The sequence below is a fragment of the Anopheles aquasalis genome, chromosome 2, assembly GCF_943734665.1.
Source record: "Anopheles aquasalis chromosome 2, idAnoAquaMG_Q_19, whole genome shotgun sequence".
Classification (NCBI taxonomy): Eukaryota; Metazoa; Arthropoda; class Insecta; order Diptera; family Culicidae; genus Anopheles; species Anopheles aquasalis.
The window spans coordinates 70,258,147-70,275,646 of NC_064877.1; the positions used below are offsets into that span (position 1 = coordinate 70,258,147).

Here is a 17,500-nt window from a genome sequence, read left to right on the forward strand (position 1 = left end):
CCCAGGACCCTTTAATTACCCCGCGCGGAGCAAACGGATCGCTGTCCGTCCATCAGCGAATGATTGGAGCCCCTATTTTGCTTTTTTCCCGTAGGGGCGTGCATCGTTGGGCGTAGATGCTGCAAAGGTAAATAGTAAGACGGAAAAGAGCGAAAGGTGCATCATCGTTCATTGCACTTACTCCTTTTTCTGCATTTGCATCGAGAGAGTGTTTTAAGAAATGAACCGAACCGAAACAGCCGGAGCCACTTTCTTCCTTTAGGCCAACGGATGGATCCTTGAGGCGCGTGCGAGGCGCAATGAGGTTTCAATAACAACTTGTCGCCGTCAGCTACGCGCTTCTCTATCATAGCGGCGCTCCCGAGACCATGTTGAGGAGCACAGCCACCGATTTGTTGAATCGACACTTTGCCAGGTGGATCTCTAGCCGACTAGCTCTTCTCGCGAGAGGAGGCAGGAGGCAATTATGCGAGAAACTAACGGTGACGGTGCAATGAGCAGATAGCGAGCCGTCGTTGACTCTTCCTGGCACTTGCTGCAGCGATGCACGGCTAGTACTGAAGGTAGGATTTATATCTCCGGTGTACGGATTGCGATGGCTAATTGCATCATTCGATCCACATTCGTGACGGACGATCAACTGGACAGATGTTGCTGTACAGGAATGGCGAGCATTCGTTTGCTTTCTGCTTGCGTTCCAGGCGCCACAGAAGAGCCAACGAACTTTATATCGTATCGTGGGTCAAGAAAAATTCTTTCAGATTAATATTACAAAAAATAGCATACCCAGTATTTAGCGGGCGTCTGTAAATCAACGAAAATATTCCCAAGAAACTCTACTAAAGTTCATTAACACTTTTCCATTCTTCCAAGGCCAATGGTGTTTGACGGCCGTAAAAAACTGGTTTATCCTGGCTGCCATTCGTTCCCCATTGCATTATCTGCTCATTCGCACAAAAAAAAATGGAAGCGTTGGCGAAACAAAGAAACTTCCATCAAGGACAGGGGCTGAATGCTTCAGCAGATTGCAGTTGCAGCTCAACTATTGCATCATGCCGCCATCAGTTCATCGTCAATTTATCCCCACCGCCCAGAATCGAGTCAAGCCGAGCCGTGCGGACACAACGCTTGTTCTTAGGCAGTGCGCGACAGACATTCTCATCATCGCCAGCCAATCATCAATCCAAGCCCCACCGCTGACTCAACTCCGATATGATGCCCCTTTTCGACGATGATCTTATGAGATCCTCCCCGATTGTTCGACAGCAAACTGGGAGAAGCAACATTTATGGAGAAGGGCGGTTTCGAGGGGCGAGGTATTGTTGTTTAGTAGCCATGACCGCCAGCATGACCTGACGGTCGTGTCCTTGATAATGAACTTCCTCGGAAGAGGAACACAGGCGCTAAATACTCGCTACTAACTGTGCGCCACTCCAACACAAACTGTGAAGCAGCTGATTATGTGTGGAACTGATAGACCCCCACCACCCCTTGGAAGATAGTGTTGGTGCACAGTAGCTTCTCATATTGCTGTTGTTCTCCAATAGGCCGTACACTTCCTTGAGAAATCGTCGTCGACGTGCCCCGTGGTGGTGGAAGAACAATATCTAGCGCGAGAAGCCAGATTATCCGAAACAAGGTAGGCGTGTGAAGGGTGCCTCCTGGCTGTATGCGTTCGTCGTTGGCGTCGTCGTCGTCGTCGTTGTCGTCATCATCGTCGCCAACAACAAACAACCAACGACCGATGCCAGTCACCTGGCATGAGGCTGCCACCAGCCTAGTGGTGGGTGCCAGAGAGTAGGTTGTACACGGTCGAGTTGTTGTCCGTGAAACGACGCTTAACCTTGAACAGGGCCCTGTTCTGTTAATACGCGCGCTATCCATCCATCGAGCGTCCGATCACAGCAGGAACTGACCCGAAGTAGTGTGTGATGGTCTGTTCAAGTCTTGGTACCTACAGAGTTACCACACAGTGGCACAGCTGGTCAGGTCAGTCTGCTTGGGTCGCAGGTGTCTTAATCTCGTGCTGTAACCTGGCATCACAACTGGGCTGAACACTCACCAGGACACGGAAAAGGGCCCTTTCGATTTTTTTTTTTTAGAAATAATTTGAACTAAGCAACAATAAATGAACTTGCCCCCTTTACGCCTTGAATGGATGAAGAGAATGTCATCATCATCTTCCACCATTATCCACACAAAACATACACACTAATGGCAATATGGCACCCTGTAGCGTCTCAACGGAGCTTTTTCGCGCTTCAATCCTCTCCCTCCCCGCTAGCCACTAACACGAAGCGAAGGATTAAAGCATTGAACAGAACAGTCATTGAGAATTGACCTGCTTTCGATTTCTGCCTCGGTACGTTTCAATGTCAATGCCAAAATGGTGTATCTGCTGCTGCTAATCGATTGTACAGCCGACCCGACCAAGCGTGGTCTGTGGCGGTGGCTCGACTCTTCTCCACCTCCACGGTGCGGTGGCACGTCGTCAGCTGCATTCGAAATGGCAACTTATTATTGATTCCAACTCCCATTCGCTGGACGTGCCCTGGCATCGTGATTTCGCGGTTCCCACAACAGTTTCCTCCAGTATCCTCTAGAGATCCTCCAGATCGATAAGCTGACCCTGATGGAAGTATTATTAAAACATTATTCAAATTCCTCCACGGACACAGGGGGTTTTGCGGTTTTGCTACAACCCCAACCGCACTAGTTACGCGGCAGTTTGGCAGTTTCACATTACCTTCCTCAACATGGAACGCTTTCGTATCACTGGTGGACGCACACGCTAGGGACGGGGGGTTCCACACCCGATAAGGAGTGTCCGTAGCCGACATGCTCCTTCGCTGTGCGCTGCATTGCAGAGGTAAAGAATTTAGCAGATAACAGCAAATGCTGCTGTCCCAAGAAGTAAGTAGCACAGGGCCAAGCGCAGGCAAAGCGATACCCACACCATCAATTGCATTAACCATTTCCTTTCACGGATCCCAGGCTACCACCTAGCAGCAGGCAGGCAACAGTCCTGCTTCATGTTCAGTAAACACACCCCGAGGATGACCTTCCCGGGGGTTCCCTTTCGTGTGCTGCACACCTCCATTACCTAGCATTCCAAGCATCATGCACCGGAACCAGATATCGGGTGCGTACGTGTTCCTAGAGTTTTTCCCTATTTTTTCTTTCCCCTATATAGACCAGACTCAATGCACTGGCACGGGATACGTGACCGAAATGAAGAACAGCATACAAACGAAACGAAAACGAACGCTGTGAACGATTGGGGATTTTGGAAAGTAAAAACGTCGTGTTGATTGTTGTACGCACGGAACCTTGAAATTGCATCCACATTAAGGCGCAAGTTCTAGACCCAGACAACTGGCTACAGCCCCGATTAAACGAAGGCTGCGCTTTATTGCATTGCAATATTTCGCAACGCAAACGAAAGATTGCCACATTTTGACCTATTTTCCCACACGTTGATAGCCATCCCCATAATCAAACGGGGATTTATTAACCCAAAACAACCCGCAGAGGAACCCTAGCCCGTGTCCACTCTGTATTGGCGTCATACACCCCCCGTTGATGTTGTTGTTTTGTGTCGTCAGCGCTTCTTGTCCGTCGTGCACCACCGTGAATGATTCGCTTGAATATGAAACAAATACTTCGTCACACCGAATAAAAAAAAAGTGTGCAAACTGAAACAAACATCGTCAGCTGATCAACCCGTGGCAGGGGGGTGGGGAGCTTCTTCTCGAGAAACGGCTGCATGTCCGGGAGCAAAACGGCGACAGTGCAGTCACTTCACATCTTATCATTCGAACTCGCACTCGATGATTGTGTTGTCCCATGGCGCTCAATCAAATAAAGGCCTTCCCCTTCAATTTTCGTTCGTTTGTTACTTTTTTTTTGAGTTTTATATGCACTGAGTGCGAGGTGCGGTGCATCCGTTATCGGAGAAATCGTACGAGCAAACACTACCACCGCGCTGCCATTTACCGAGGTGCTAACATGCACAAATTGCCTGCAAGCCGGCGATGACTCTGCTACCACTGGCCTCTCGCAGATGCTCCTATCAGCTGGTATGCGACCTAAATAAATCCTTCCCGTCAAGTTCAATGCCCGGCTGCCCGCGCAAGTGTCCATTGGTACCCATACTCTCGATCTCCTCCTTGACATTCGATAAGATTGCGCACGGATCGCGAACTGATATAGAAGCGAAAAAAAAATCGTGAAAAAAAAATCGAACAAACACTCCGATCTCACCGTTATCGAGGGCAATAACCTGTCACTTTGGGCCTCAAAAAAAAGGTATAAAAATAATACTTCCCCCCCAACAAGGATTTCTTCTATTCGTTCTGCATAGTAACATTCATCTATCGGTAGACAGCTCGCCAGACCAAAAGGTGCCACACCACAACGAATGAACGAGGCTGCTACACTTGAGACAAGCGTCAAAACAAACTTCTTGCGAGGATGTTGACCATCAAACTTACGATGGCGGCGCGAACAGATAAGCGCACTGGGCTCGCCCCGTCTAACAGCCTGCAGCCAGCGTCCTATTACTGGTCGCATGTTTGTCGCGTGATTTGCTGCTGGCACTGAACACGCTGAAGCACCTACATTACACGCCCCTTTTTCAACGCTGATTAGGGGTTTGTTTGCCGTGCGGGGCCACCACTCAATCCTAACTCAGGCACCTAGTAACATCCTAGCCACACTTCCTGCAGGTGTCTCAATTTGTCATACTGCTGTTAATATATATAAGCAACGCTTTATCTGAAAAGAGAAGCATCCTCGGGGGGTACAGAAAGGCGGAATTCAGAAGTAACGCACGAGTGTAAACCTCCTGGCCTGGCGCCTGTATAGGAGAGTAACTTAATCAACATCCAAAACAACACTCGCAACGTTCACTCGTGTTATCAGCCAAACTACCCAAAACAATTTACCCCAGGCCTGTGGCCTGGAAGTTTAACGCGAACCTCACGCCATGGTCATCGCAATCCTGCTAAAAGTAGGTCATACACGGGGGGTAGCAGAAGCTCGATGAAAGTCCCCCCCGACGATCGTACCATTTCTTTGTCCTTTCCAACACCGACAAGTCATCGATGGTCCGGGACTTTGCACAGCCAGCTGCATGCCACTCGATGGATTGGCGTAAGGTCAAATCGTTGTACAGGAAATATGCAGTAAATGGGCACAGCTGATTACCAACACCAGCAACAGCTTTCCGTAGGGGCCCTGTGCAGTCCCCATTTAGTGTATGGGCTGGCTGGTGGGCTGGTCGGTCTGGTTGACCTCCACTACGTATTGCTGCACGTAAGCTAAAAACCGACTCCCTGCCCCTGCGTGCTCTCGCTAGTAACTGGTTTTTGTGGTCAAGCAACTGAAACTTGAAACGCAGAATTTAGTGCTTGAACCAAACCAAAACGCGAGAACCTGTGGGAGCTTAATCGTGATGACGGCAACACAAAGGACACCAGCGGGGGAAGGTAAGCGTCAGCGTTTGTGCTACTATACTAACAGGCCTCTAATCACATGCTGAGCAAGGTGATTGGCTTCCTAAATCCGGTGATGACACACAACACACCAGAACCCGATGACGCGTTCCTCCGTGAACATGTCAGTTCAGGTCACTGTAATCGAGCAAGTCATGTCGATTGATTATCAGCGGCCGACTTAGCGGAACGGGCTTTCCGTATGCATGCATCCCTGCCCTGCCAGCTAGCCCTGCGGAACAGCTGACAACAGCGTGCTTACAGCGCGACGAGTGCAAAAAGGCAGAGGTACCCCACTCCCCGTTCCTCGCTTATCTGAATTGCATCAGCCAACTCGGCGGCTCACAGCTGTTGTGTATCCACTACCACTGCGACAACAGTACGCGCAAGCGCACATTTAACCGAGGACCGCACACGTTAAACGATGACCGCATCCGAGAACTACCTCTCTTCCCCGTTTGCTCGTTCTCTATTATGTAAATGCAAGCTCCAATAAAGCACTAGCGACCAAGCGTCGAACGCAACAACCTAGGAATGCAGCAGTGAGTAGTTAAATGGACAGAACACGCATAGCACACCAGCTGGTCACACGCATACAGACAGTTCCATCGAGGTGATGATGATGATGATGTCGATCGAGATGCACTTGCGCGTTTGCGTAAGTTGCCGCACTCTTGGCCATGGACTGCCTGAACAAACAAAAAAAAACCTGTTCCTGTGACCCGCAGTCCATCAGCTGGCATGTATTCATACGATCAACATGGCGCGATATGGATGGAAAAGACCGAGGGTGTAACAAATGCTTCTCGTCGCGAGCGTCTCAATCAACCTCATCAGGAGGAGGTTGTTCGTTTGGTGATCGTCGTCGTTCAGCGTCCTGCGCGCTCTGCCCGTCAGTCATGTAAGCTCTCGCTGTTTTATTCTTAGAAAATGCATCCCAGGTTTGGATATAGTAGCAATGAGCAGCTGATGGCAATCAGAGCTTACCAAACGGACACACACCACGATTCTTGCGGACACTTGCAGTCAGAGAGTGCATCAGACTTGGAACATTGAGCTGTTGATGGTGGTGGTGGTGGTGGTGTTGGCAGGCGACGAGAGAGAGATGATGAAATTGTACACAAACCTGTCGCTGCAACGATGGGCATGATGTAACAAGGTAAGGAGTCGTCGCACTAGCCGTGTACTAGAGCGCGCTCTATCGCTCGCATGTCGCCGAGAGTTAGCAGCATCTGTGTTACACTGCCCCACCACCGTCCCTCTGTGGCCCATCCAGTGCCACATTCAAATGTCCTTCACTCCTAGATCCTAAATACTACTAGGGGCACTCGGGGATTGGGATGAGACTGCTTCGGATCTCGGATCGGATCGTAGGATCGTTTGGCACGCGAACTAAACCCCCGCCGCGCCCGTTTCCACCACATAGTCACTAGAGCAGTAGAGCTGGGGGGAGGGGAGCACGTGTACGGTTTGGATGCATGATGGGAGCATTCTAGAACGTACTCGCGCCCGCTGTTAACTGCCGTTCTCTCTCTCCATCGCACCACAGAGGAGAACCACCAACGCCTGCCGCTGGCTGCTGACTAGCTAGCTGGCGAGTGTCCAATTTAAATATTCTAGCTCACAACGCACGTTTCATAATCATATACCCGCAAATGCAAGGGGCAAGTGCAATCAATTGCTTGGTACTGGCGCGTCGGGTGCACAGCGTGCTGCCGCTATTTAAGAACATGGACTCGGACGACACACAACTGGGAAGTGGCTAATGGGGCTATGATAAATGATAATCTCTGCAGTGGTGGTAATAGGCCACAGCAGTGTAAAGGGCACAATTTTATCGGCACAATTAGATATGATCATGCGTTTCAATTGTACCAGCGGGAACATCCAGTGCTGGGCCCTCGTCTCGCAATCATAGACACGTGTCGGGTTCCATGTAGTCATCAACATTGCACGGTTAAACAGCGTGCTACTGCGTTCCTTCTTATAACACTCAGCGAAACACTTTGACTGGTGACATCAGTTGTCACACAATGAACTGCATTTTGTACCCAACTCAGCTACATCAAGTACTGATAGCATTAACCAGCAGCAGCAGCGCGCGAACACGAGGCGCTTGGTAGCTTAAATAAATAACAAATTTGTAATTCCCAGTATCAAATAGTGATACTCATTAATGGAAGAGTAAAATGAGGAATAGGGGAAATGTACATCAAGCATCTAGTTGCCAGTTTGTGCTGTGCGATTACTAAGCTTCCTAATCCCGTTAGTTAATACACATTTGGCATCACCTACAGCGGACAATCGAGAACGATCAGATCATCTGCTCTTCAAGTCACGAACGAAGTGAACGAAAAGCCGCTGGACCTGAGCGAGCGGGAGCCCCGCTCCCGTGTTCCCGAGAGACAAAGGCGATCACATTACTGAGCATCACAAAACCCAATCCGATGATGAAGCTCCGATGGCACCACCGGAATGCAGTTCGTGCTCGTTCAATTGGCATTCGCTACGCCAGGAAACATCACCAGCCCCCGTCCGCTGTCCATGTCCATGTCGGACGTGCTATGACGCAAATGCACTGAACCGACACTACTCACACCACCGACCGACCGGCCGGACTCTCGTTGTCTCAGGTGGTGGGGGAATGAAAAATTCGATGCCCGACAGCAACAGTAAATGCAACAGAAAATACATAAAACACCTTCCGTCTAGCACATTTTTAACCAGCCCCGTGTCGGCGTCCGCGCCCTCCGTTTCGCCTGTCGGTGTCGGCTTCCTTATAAAGTGTGTTTAGCGAAATCAGGTAGCTTATCGATCAAACAGCCAAAGGAATTAGCCGAGCCAACCGGGGGCGCCCGGACTCTGTGCGCTTTGTGTCATCATGTTTATTTTGATTAAATACCAACCACCCATCTGGGGAGCAATGGTTTTTTTTTTTTTTGGTTTGGTCTGTATCCTATCGCGACCGATCGCGCTCGATAGGCCAACGGCAGATCGTTTGCTGCTGGTGAATTCAGCAAGCACCAAGACTCGGAAGCTCACTTTGGCTCACAGCGGGATTCGATCGTCCGAAGGTTAGCTCATCAACTCAACCGTGATTATCGGTGGCCTTCAGGGGGACTACCTTTTTGGACTTTTCAAAATTAGGCAAGCGATTAGAAACTACCGAAACCTACACAGAAACCATTAGCTAGAGGACAAAGACAGAAAGACCTCCCAATGCAAAAAAACATGTTTTTATTATTGTTTGCTGACTAGTTTGTTTTGTGTCACCGTCATGCGAACGCCATTGGCCGTTCGTTCGGTTCGGTTAAGGTCATCCCACCCAATACGTATGAGCAATACGTTGACGTGCGTTGTGAAATAAGCGTTTGGAAAACATCTTGAGCTTGGCCCCACACACCGAACACAGCGAACGTTCGCAGTACGCAGCGCGTCGATGCACGCAACGCAAACCAAATGCGCGAACCACCACCCACCCTCCACCACCACTGACCCCACCGCCCCACACCACCCAAAAATGGTACTACTGTGTGCGTGCGGTGCTTGCCCAACGTCGCACCCACCACCCCCCAAAAACGGACCACCAGCACCATCCTTTCTTTGAAGAAGCGCGTCCTCCTTCATTGCCAAGCGTTTGGGGGGAAAGATGCGTGCTCCCCCCCCCCCCCCCCCCCCCCGAGGCGTGTGCGTAAATACGTTTTCTATTTCTTTTCCTTTTTTTTCGCTTCTCTCGAACACTCTCGGTTTCTCTTCTTTGAGCTACACTTTCTACACAAACCGCCCCTCGCGCCAAAAGCAACGATCAAGTACGCGCGATCGATGCGTAGTAGCTGCGCGCCTCTTGGGGTGGGGTTCGTGGTTTCTGTTTGACTTTACCGTTTAACCGAACGAAGCATCGTTTAACGGATGGAAACAGCGAAAGAAGCAACGGTGTTTGGAGGGCAAACAGGCAATGCCGTTAGCCTTCCCTCCGGTGGTAAGAAAGAGGCAGTGGTTTGGGGTCAAATCAGCTCTGCACGATGAGAAGGAGGTGTTAACGTATAGCATTATCGACTTTATCTCTCTCTCCTTGTACGATCGGTATTTCATTGTTTTTGATCATAAATGAATCATTTCCAAAAAAAAAAACAAAAGATACGCTGGCATTTTATGACTAAGCTATAAGCCGGCGATACATGAAGCGTAAACTCTCGTATAAACTCAGAATGTAATGCCAAAAAGTTTACATTTGCCGTTTACACGGTGTAAAAAAGATTTTAGGTCCACGGAGCATAAATCCTAGCGTAAACGCTGTTTGCAAGCGATTTGCCTCACTATATTTCCTGTTTGTGGTTTGCATTAATAGTGAGTGATCATTACTAGCGTTTTTAATCTTTTTCTTCGGAAAAAAGATCCTATTTTTCTCACAAAAGTCCATAAAAGTTCAGTGTAATTCAGATTACGCGTCTCAACCCGGTCATTTAAACATGTTCAAGTGTAAATTAATTTTATATTTACGCTTGAGTTTACGCTTCATGTATCGCCGGCTATACAGATATTGTAATTTTGAATATGAAACAAAAACTAGCAGTTACACTGGTACTGACAACGTAACGAACAATGGCAACAGACCACCACACGTGCACACCAATTAGTATCAAATTGCCAAGCCCCAGGCCACTGATGGTTAACAATGGATGAGCAGCAAAAACTTCCAGCGGACAATATGTCACGGGGCTGACCACTTTGAAAATCCCGCGACGGAATAATTTCGCTTTGTGCGCTGTGCGCTCACACGAAGCATCTAAAATTATTCCCGAATGACTACCTTTTTCTTGGTTCCGATGAGAGGCGCGCACTGGCGACTAAATATTATTCTCGATCGAGTACCAGATCGTACTCGCTTGCTCGAAATATGTTCCAACAAAATTTCGTCTTTGAAAGAGACAAAAATTCACCCTACAATACCGCTGCTTTGCGTGTTTGTGCCAAAGGATCATGAAGGTGAGCCAAGGGGAGGTAGAAGTGAGTGAGATGGGGGTCGTGACCATCATAATGTATTCATGGCAGCAGCAGCAGTAGCACCACCACCATGTACGTAATATGTTGGTTCGCTGGACTGCGGCTGTGGCCAGCACAACGACGCTACTACTAGCGCGTAGCGTTTCCGCTGGCTCCTCTGCCCCTCTGCCCCTCTGTCCCTAGCCGTCCATATCTTAACAACTTCCATCTCCTACGCTCACAGCCCCACTCCTCCGCAGCCCGCAGTCAGTCCAGTCCACCGCCTTCCGCCTTTGAATGCCGCGAGAAACGTGCCCATTTGACGCAGCTGATTTCGCCTGCCACCCCACGCCGATGGCTCCACCACTACGATCAGCCCCACCAGCGCTCCAAACAAAGGCCTTGGAAAGTACGAGACGACGCACGGCGTCGTATCGCGGACGGCCGCGCGAGGATGGCGCGATGACGCGTGCCAATATACGTGCACACAACAAATGTGTGTCATCATCGCAGTCGTTCCACACTGGTGAGCTGCTAGTGTGCGCTAAAATGTTGCTAGTATTAGTAGTAGTAGTAGTAGTAGTAGTGGTGATGGTGTAGTAGATCGCATGGTGAATAGAAGGGGTAGAGTTTAGCGTTTAACGCTTTGTGGAGGATTTTGGACGTGAATTGATGCGAGAGACATCACGTCAACGACCGTCGATGGCATCGAAAAATGAGGATCATAATCTGCTACGACGATCGCGATCCGGTTTTCATCGCAGATGGAACCTTGGAGATTGCCAGCGTTGATTCGACTAACCAGATTCATAGCTTGTGCAAAAACGGTTCGAAATAAAATCAAATCACACAAAATGAAAAAGTTTGTGAAACCCAAAGTCACGCCATCATTCACCAGCTGCACACTGCGGAACACAGGAGCAAATCAAGGCTCACGGAAGGGAGAGAGCATCGAAATGGTGCACGAAAAGTATCACAACCGTCCAGAGTCCACCGGATCGTCATTGCCCTATGCTCCGATGAGGACGGGAAGGAGGCAGGAGGTAGTAGCATTAGCATGCTCTCTGCTCTACCAGAATGAGCAAAAGTGAACAAAGAGAGCGACTGCGCACCAGAACGGGCTCGTGTATCGACAAACAAACGCTCGCAAATCGAGGCCAAACAGCCAAGCGAATCGCCCGCCTGGTCCTGAGCGTTGCTTTTTGCCTCTCGGTTTTCAGCTGATCATACCACTCACCCCCTCCATCACTCCCCAGTAGTATCCAGTAGCTATGCTCGTTCTTTCTGGCGATGCAGCAGCACTCGAAAGCGCTTATCTGTCCTCGCATCAACCGCCTCCATCTCTAAACCAAAGGCTCCTTTTTTCTCTCATTAAACCTCCCATCCCGCTTCTCCTCTTCTTCCCCAACAAACAGAAACCACAGCATCCTCCAGTGTTGGGGGGTCAGCCAGATGTAAACAAAGAGAAATTTTTGTTTATGCCACCCCACTGCCACAGTGCGTGTGTATTGGTAGTGGGTTATGTTGTTTGTGATGCTTTGATGTTGCCTAACCACATAGAGACGACACATACCCCCCAACGCACACATTCGAAGAACGCATTCGATACGAAAGAGACCTCGCAAGAGCGCGCGCGCGCAATGGGTAGCTCGATGTCGCTCTAGAAATCGAATGATGCCCAGCAGCTGGAGCTGGCGAGTTGTCGCCCGTGGAGTGTGTGCTCTCCAAGGGACAATGTTATTTAGCGTTATTTTAATGATGTCCCCCCTCCCCGCGATATCTCGGGGAAGGAAGTCCTCCGTTGACCGATAAGCAAACGCAGGCAATACACATACTTTGCTTTAATGGCGAATCCAAGCAGCCCTAGCTTCGGGAACAAGCTACTACGATTTAGCTAAAAGCAAACAGAAAGAAACGGGGTTACTGCGTATATTTTCCCTGCCGCCGAAGCAGCAGCCGTTTTGAGGAGGGACAGTGGCTATAAATTCAAAGCGTGAAGATCACCGCAGCTTACTACACTCCGTAAACATACCAGGGCCTGACGCGATGCCCCTCTTTGGCCGCTCAAGATGCTTAGGCGCGGCACAAACGGGTTATCGATTTAGCAATCAATCCGTGGGATGTTGAGGCAACTTCCACTGTTTACGTTAACCCAAAATAGTGCCTACACGGTACGGTACACGGCAAGTGCCGCTCGCACCTTTCGTATAATATCCAACAAGCCCTCTTCTTGGATCGTTTACTGCTGCATCTACTGAAATTGTCAGATGATCACTGTTCAACGATAACGCCAGGGGGGGGGGGGGGGGGGGGATCCGAGATAGTATCACCAATTCTCACACGTATGTGTGTGCGAGGAACCTGGCGACTACCAATTCCGGGCCTCAGTCAGTTTTAGTCACTGCCAGCCACCTCCAGGGGAACTTATAATTGCGCCAATCGCGCGCGACCGATGAGTATACAAATGTCATTCAACACAGAGCCAACACCATCAGCTCCTCTCTGGGACAAGACGATGTTCCTCCCTTCTGTCTTTTTGCCTCATTCCACCATCGGACAGTACATGAGATGAGGTGGCGGGGGGCGAGGTTTGAGGTTCGGAGTCCGGTACATGGAGTGGAGCGTAGTGGAGACGAATGAGAAGCTCGTGTCACCAACCAGCGAGCAGAGGCGCCCAGTCGATACAACACAACACAGCGACAGCACAACAGTGCAACAATCACCACCAGAACACTGTAGGCAGGCAAGGGCAGTAGAAGGTCGCCAGTCCGCTACTACAAGGCACACACATGTTGTTGTTCCATCATGATGATTCGCTTGCTTCGATGAGCAGCAACGCGAACACATCAATCATACAAGGGTCGCGACTGCCTGGTGACAAGAGATCATCGAGCTCGCGCACAAAACAGAACAGTGCTTTGGGGCCAAATTTCTAGATCTCCAGGATACCAGACTACGTATGGAAGAAACTAAACCAGGATACTACGATTTACCAACAAGCAATAGAAGCACGGCAGTACTTTTTGAAGATCCATTGCTTCGCAAAATAAAAATAGACAACACATTCACAATAGAGCGTCCACCTGCTAGTGTTGGTAGCGCTTGTCGTACACAGTTTGTCTCCTTGAAAAGCGAAACACCAATTCAGGTGTGTTGCGCGCGCGCTGCATATTGTTGTTGGGGTACGTCGGTGGTGATGGGGCTCCTCCTCCGCTGCACCGAATATTGTGCCAATGGTACCCCGTGGCCAAGCCAGCCAGTGTGAAGTCATGCTCGCGGTGCGCGTTCTGAGCGCACAAAGGAAGCCCGAACCAAAAGACGCACACAAACACATCGGGGTTCCAAATACGGTGAAACACTGTCAGCCAGTGTCTTGTGTTTCGCACCGAGGCCCCCGAAAGGGTACGAATGCACAAGACAAGCACGCATGCACATTTCTGGGGTGGGAGCAGGTTGCTGGTTACACTTGGGGGTTCCATTAAAAATAAAACATTATTCACACCGCCCGAAAATGGGACCCCTGCTTGCGGTGGGGGAAGTTTTTTTTTATGTTGAACAAAAAAATGGTTACCCTCGAGGATTTAAACTTTTAACACACACTCGAGAAACAAAACAAAGGATACAGTTGCTCCTGTAAACACGGGTAGAAGTGATGATGAAGGTGGTGGTGGTACTTACGTATAGTCCTGATTAAAGCTTATAGAAAATCCTCCATTTTTGCCGAAACATTTCTGATTTATATCACTCATTTAAACGATTTAACAACGGCGTCCGCGGGGTTGGGTTCGGTTTCGGTTCGAGGCGGGCGGGAGGGCGGTGGTTTCGAACGCGAAGTGGAATCAAAGAAGGCGAAGGTGCGCAAGCTGTACGAAGAGGGGTGGCCAACCGAAACAAAAATGCTCGCGATCGAAGAAGGTTGCTGCTGCTGTTGGGGAGATGTGGCGATGATGCGCGCACAACACTCTGGTGGTGACGACCGAGGTGTCTCTGTGATGGGCCCGCGGACTAGGATTCGCTTTCAGGCTCCGCCGACGACTGCTAGCAGGGGGTGGCTGCAACCCGCGCGAGAGTGCGCAGATAGGAACGCGCGTTTCGCTCTTGGCTCTTGCTCTCCTCACTCTCCGATCTCAGCTGGTGCTCTTTGTTCCGCGCCGATTTTGTTGTTGCTGCGCTTGTTTGTTTATAATCGTTCCGCGTTTTGCGATGATGCTCGCGGAGACGGAGATGCTTGGGTTCGCGCGCGTAAAGATGACGAAAACGGTGAAAAAAAGGGTGCTGATCAGTTCACTCTTCGCAGAAAAAAAGATTCCTTTCTGAGGGATTATGCTGGTGATGACGATGATGTACCTTGTTTTTGGGAAAAGCACTTTGCGCAACACCAAACTAAACCAAACGGCACGGTGAACGGCCTTGTTCTAGTCGTAATTTTCCAACACTACACGTACACGATGCACTCTCAAGCTCTCGCTAAAACGCACTTCTTTTTTAATGCACTTGCTGGTTGGTACCAACAAAAACAAAGTAACTCTCTCGGTTGTTCTCGCCTAATAAAAATCACTTGAAAGCAGCTCGTCAGAGGATTGAATTTGGATAAATTCGAAACCTCAAATCACAATAACCACACAACAGCGACGACGAATGCAGAATATCCAGAAATATGCGTGTTGGCGCTCGGATTGGTTCAACCTCGGCTGTGGTACGGGTTGGACTTTGCAAGTAACAACAGTTGAGTCTGAAGGAAAAATGTTCCAGCAATATCGTCGTCAAACAACGCACACCACACACGCTCTCGATCGATTAACCGCGACGAAGTGTTGTGCCTGTGGAGTGCAGAAAGAGAATGATTTAATCTTATCCCACCCCCGGGACCACTGGACTGGGCACTGGACTGAATTCTAGCTTGTTCTAGTTCCATCGGTTTTGCGATGCGCACAAAGGAACGAGAGGGAGTCGGAATGGGAAAGCGACAAATGGAACTAGAACCTAGCACAGCCACCAGCTGGAGCAGGCTTCCCGTAAAGTAGAGCGTTGTGCAGCTACAGTAATTACTTGTGGAGATAACGGTGGTTGGGCTGCTGCTGCAGGGAATAGCCGCAATTTGCCTTTTTCCTCTATTGCACAACAGTGGAAAAAACCAAAGTTCGTTTCAGGCTGGCTAACGACGACAACGGAGAGACGCTGGATGCGAAGATTCCAATTTTCCTTTCAGACTGAACCGTGCGGGGCTCGAGCATCGCTGTTTTCAGCTGAGCATGGCCTGCCTCTCACCAACATAATCATACCTCTGTTTGTGTTGCCTCGGTCACCTTAGCCAGAGCGAGACGTGTGCTGGCCGAGTTGGTGCACGAGAGAGCGAGATGCCCGATCGAAAGGGTAACGCGACGCACGCGCAAAATCCGTGGCTATCAGGTTAGCAACACCAACACATACGGAAACGCATGATTGTATTCTGTCGTGCGTGCATCGGGTGTTTGTTTACCTGCTGCTCTCCCGTTTTAATGACTCCTACAACTCTGCTCATTTTCTCCCCTTTTAAACCCATTTGCAAAGGGGTTTCCGCTGTGTGTCCGCAGTTCCAGCTAATTTCATGTCGATAACACCTCTCATCCTTTCCGGTGCTCTGCAAAGGGGAAGCGCAAAATCTACTACTGAAAATGAGAAAAATGTTGAACATAGTTCAGACAACTGACTGACTTTTCTAGTCCAAGTTCTCTAATCCAATCAATATGGTTTTTAATAATAAACCACCTTATCCAGCGACCAACTTGCGACCTTTTTCCGAAGCACGTGCTCGGCTCGAATTTCCCCTGATTTGCTCGAATTCGAGCAGCGCGGCTCAGGAAATCGAGTTTGAATTTGCCCATGAAATATTTCACGCTCGCAGAGGCGTATGTTTGCATGCGGCGCGATCACAGAGTTAAGGTACCCGGCGGGCAAAATCATACTGCAGAATAGCGTCACTATTCTGTAATGACTATTCTGCTACGATTTGTTTGTAATTCGGCTGTAGCGGTTGTAAGTCTGCATGTTGTTGCGCTAAAGGCAGAATTACAAACAAATCGTAGCAGAATAGTGAAGCTATTCTAGTGACGCTATACTTTGACCGCGGGGAAATGAGGACGTGCGCAGTCCAATAATTATCGTCCGCAAAAACATTATTACAATCCGTTGAGCACTGTGTAAGTTCCAGTCCGAGAGACATGAATACGAAATTCTCCTCAATCAACGCGAGCTCAATCGATCCAGAAAGCCGGTTCCACTCCCACCCCCCGTGTGTGGCCGTGCGACCGTTCGCCTCCGTGTCGTTCCAACATCCGAGTTTCGTTGTCTTTGGATAAAGTAAAAGTGCTATTTCACAGAGAAGCAAGGATTCCGACCCACCTCTACACCCTCTTTCTAAGCGATATCGGCAATCGACCAGCACCAGCGAGTGTTGTGTATTCAAGTGCGGGTGATGCCAATCGGCCGAGAAGTGAGGAGGATACCGAAAACCTCCAGAAAGACCATCCGGGGCAGAAGAGCTGGCCAAAGTGTTGTTTTTTTTATCGGTGTAGTTCGAGTGTTGTGCTGTGCCCGGCGCTGAAAACTGTCGCCCACCGGGCGTAGGATGATTCGCTGCCAGGGTCTTCGTTGTCGAGGTTTTTCTCGCCGCCCCGTATCGTGCATGCGTCACATAAACCCGGAGAATCGACGATAGGCCACAGCAGGGGTGGTATTTTCGTTTTGCCAAAAGTTTCATTCCGCAGCTCGAATCGTGGCTATAATCCTTCCCGCGGCACAGGAACGGCGGCTCGGTGCCAAAGAGTATGCCGTTGTGAGCCGTGATCAACACCGTGTTGGGTGAGCACGGAGCGGAGCGCGAAATTTCCACCCCGTTTTTAGCATTTCGTGTGTGCCTTCGCCCATCGCAGCAACCATCCGGTCGAACTGCGACCGCATAAGCGACGAAGGGCCGCGAGGTGATCAACACGCGAGTGCGAGAGAAGCTGCGGTTGCGGGCTTTTGAGAGCAAGTAAGAATCA

At 49.7% G+C, this 17,500-nt stretch overlaps 2 protein-coding genes across 7 annotated transcripts in view; one reads left to right on the top strand and one right to left on the bottom strand.

The window, feature by feature from the left end:
• LOC126580976 (WD repeat domain phosphoinositide-interacting protein 2-like) overlaps positions 1 to 15,675 on the bottom strand; it is a 22,494-nt gene extending 6,819 nt beyond the window's left edge. For 2 of the 3 annotated variants that reach the window (XM_050244350.1, XM_050244348.1), the window contains exons 1-2: positions 15,528 to 15,675; positions 14,157 to 15,298 (exon numbers count right to left, since the gene is read on the bottom strand). In XM_050244350.1, the coding sequence (XP_050100307.1) occupies positions 14,157 to 14,227 (71 nt within the window). In that variant the 5' untranslated portion in view covers positions 14,228 to 15,298; positions 15,528 to 15,675. The remainder of the gene's footprint in view (positions 1 to 14,156; positions 15,299 to 15,527) is intronic. The other variant, XM_050244349.1, reaches the window with a different exon arrangement.
• A 931-nt stretch (positions 15,676 to 16,606) lies between these two features.
• Positions 16,607 to 17,500, top strand: part of LOC126580981 (uncharacterized) — a 5,234-nt gene continuing 4,340 nt past the window's right edge. The window contains exons 1-2 of one of the 4 annotated variants that reach the window (XM_050244357.1): positions 16,607 to 16,657; positions 16,838 to 17,500. The exon at positions 16,838 to 17,500 is cut by the window's right edge and continues 355 nt beyond it. The gene's annotated coding sequence lies outside the window, so the exon portion shown is untranslated. The other 3 variants (XM_050244358.1, XM_050244356.1, XM_050244359.1) reach the window with 3 other exon arrangements.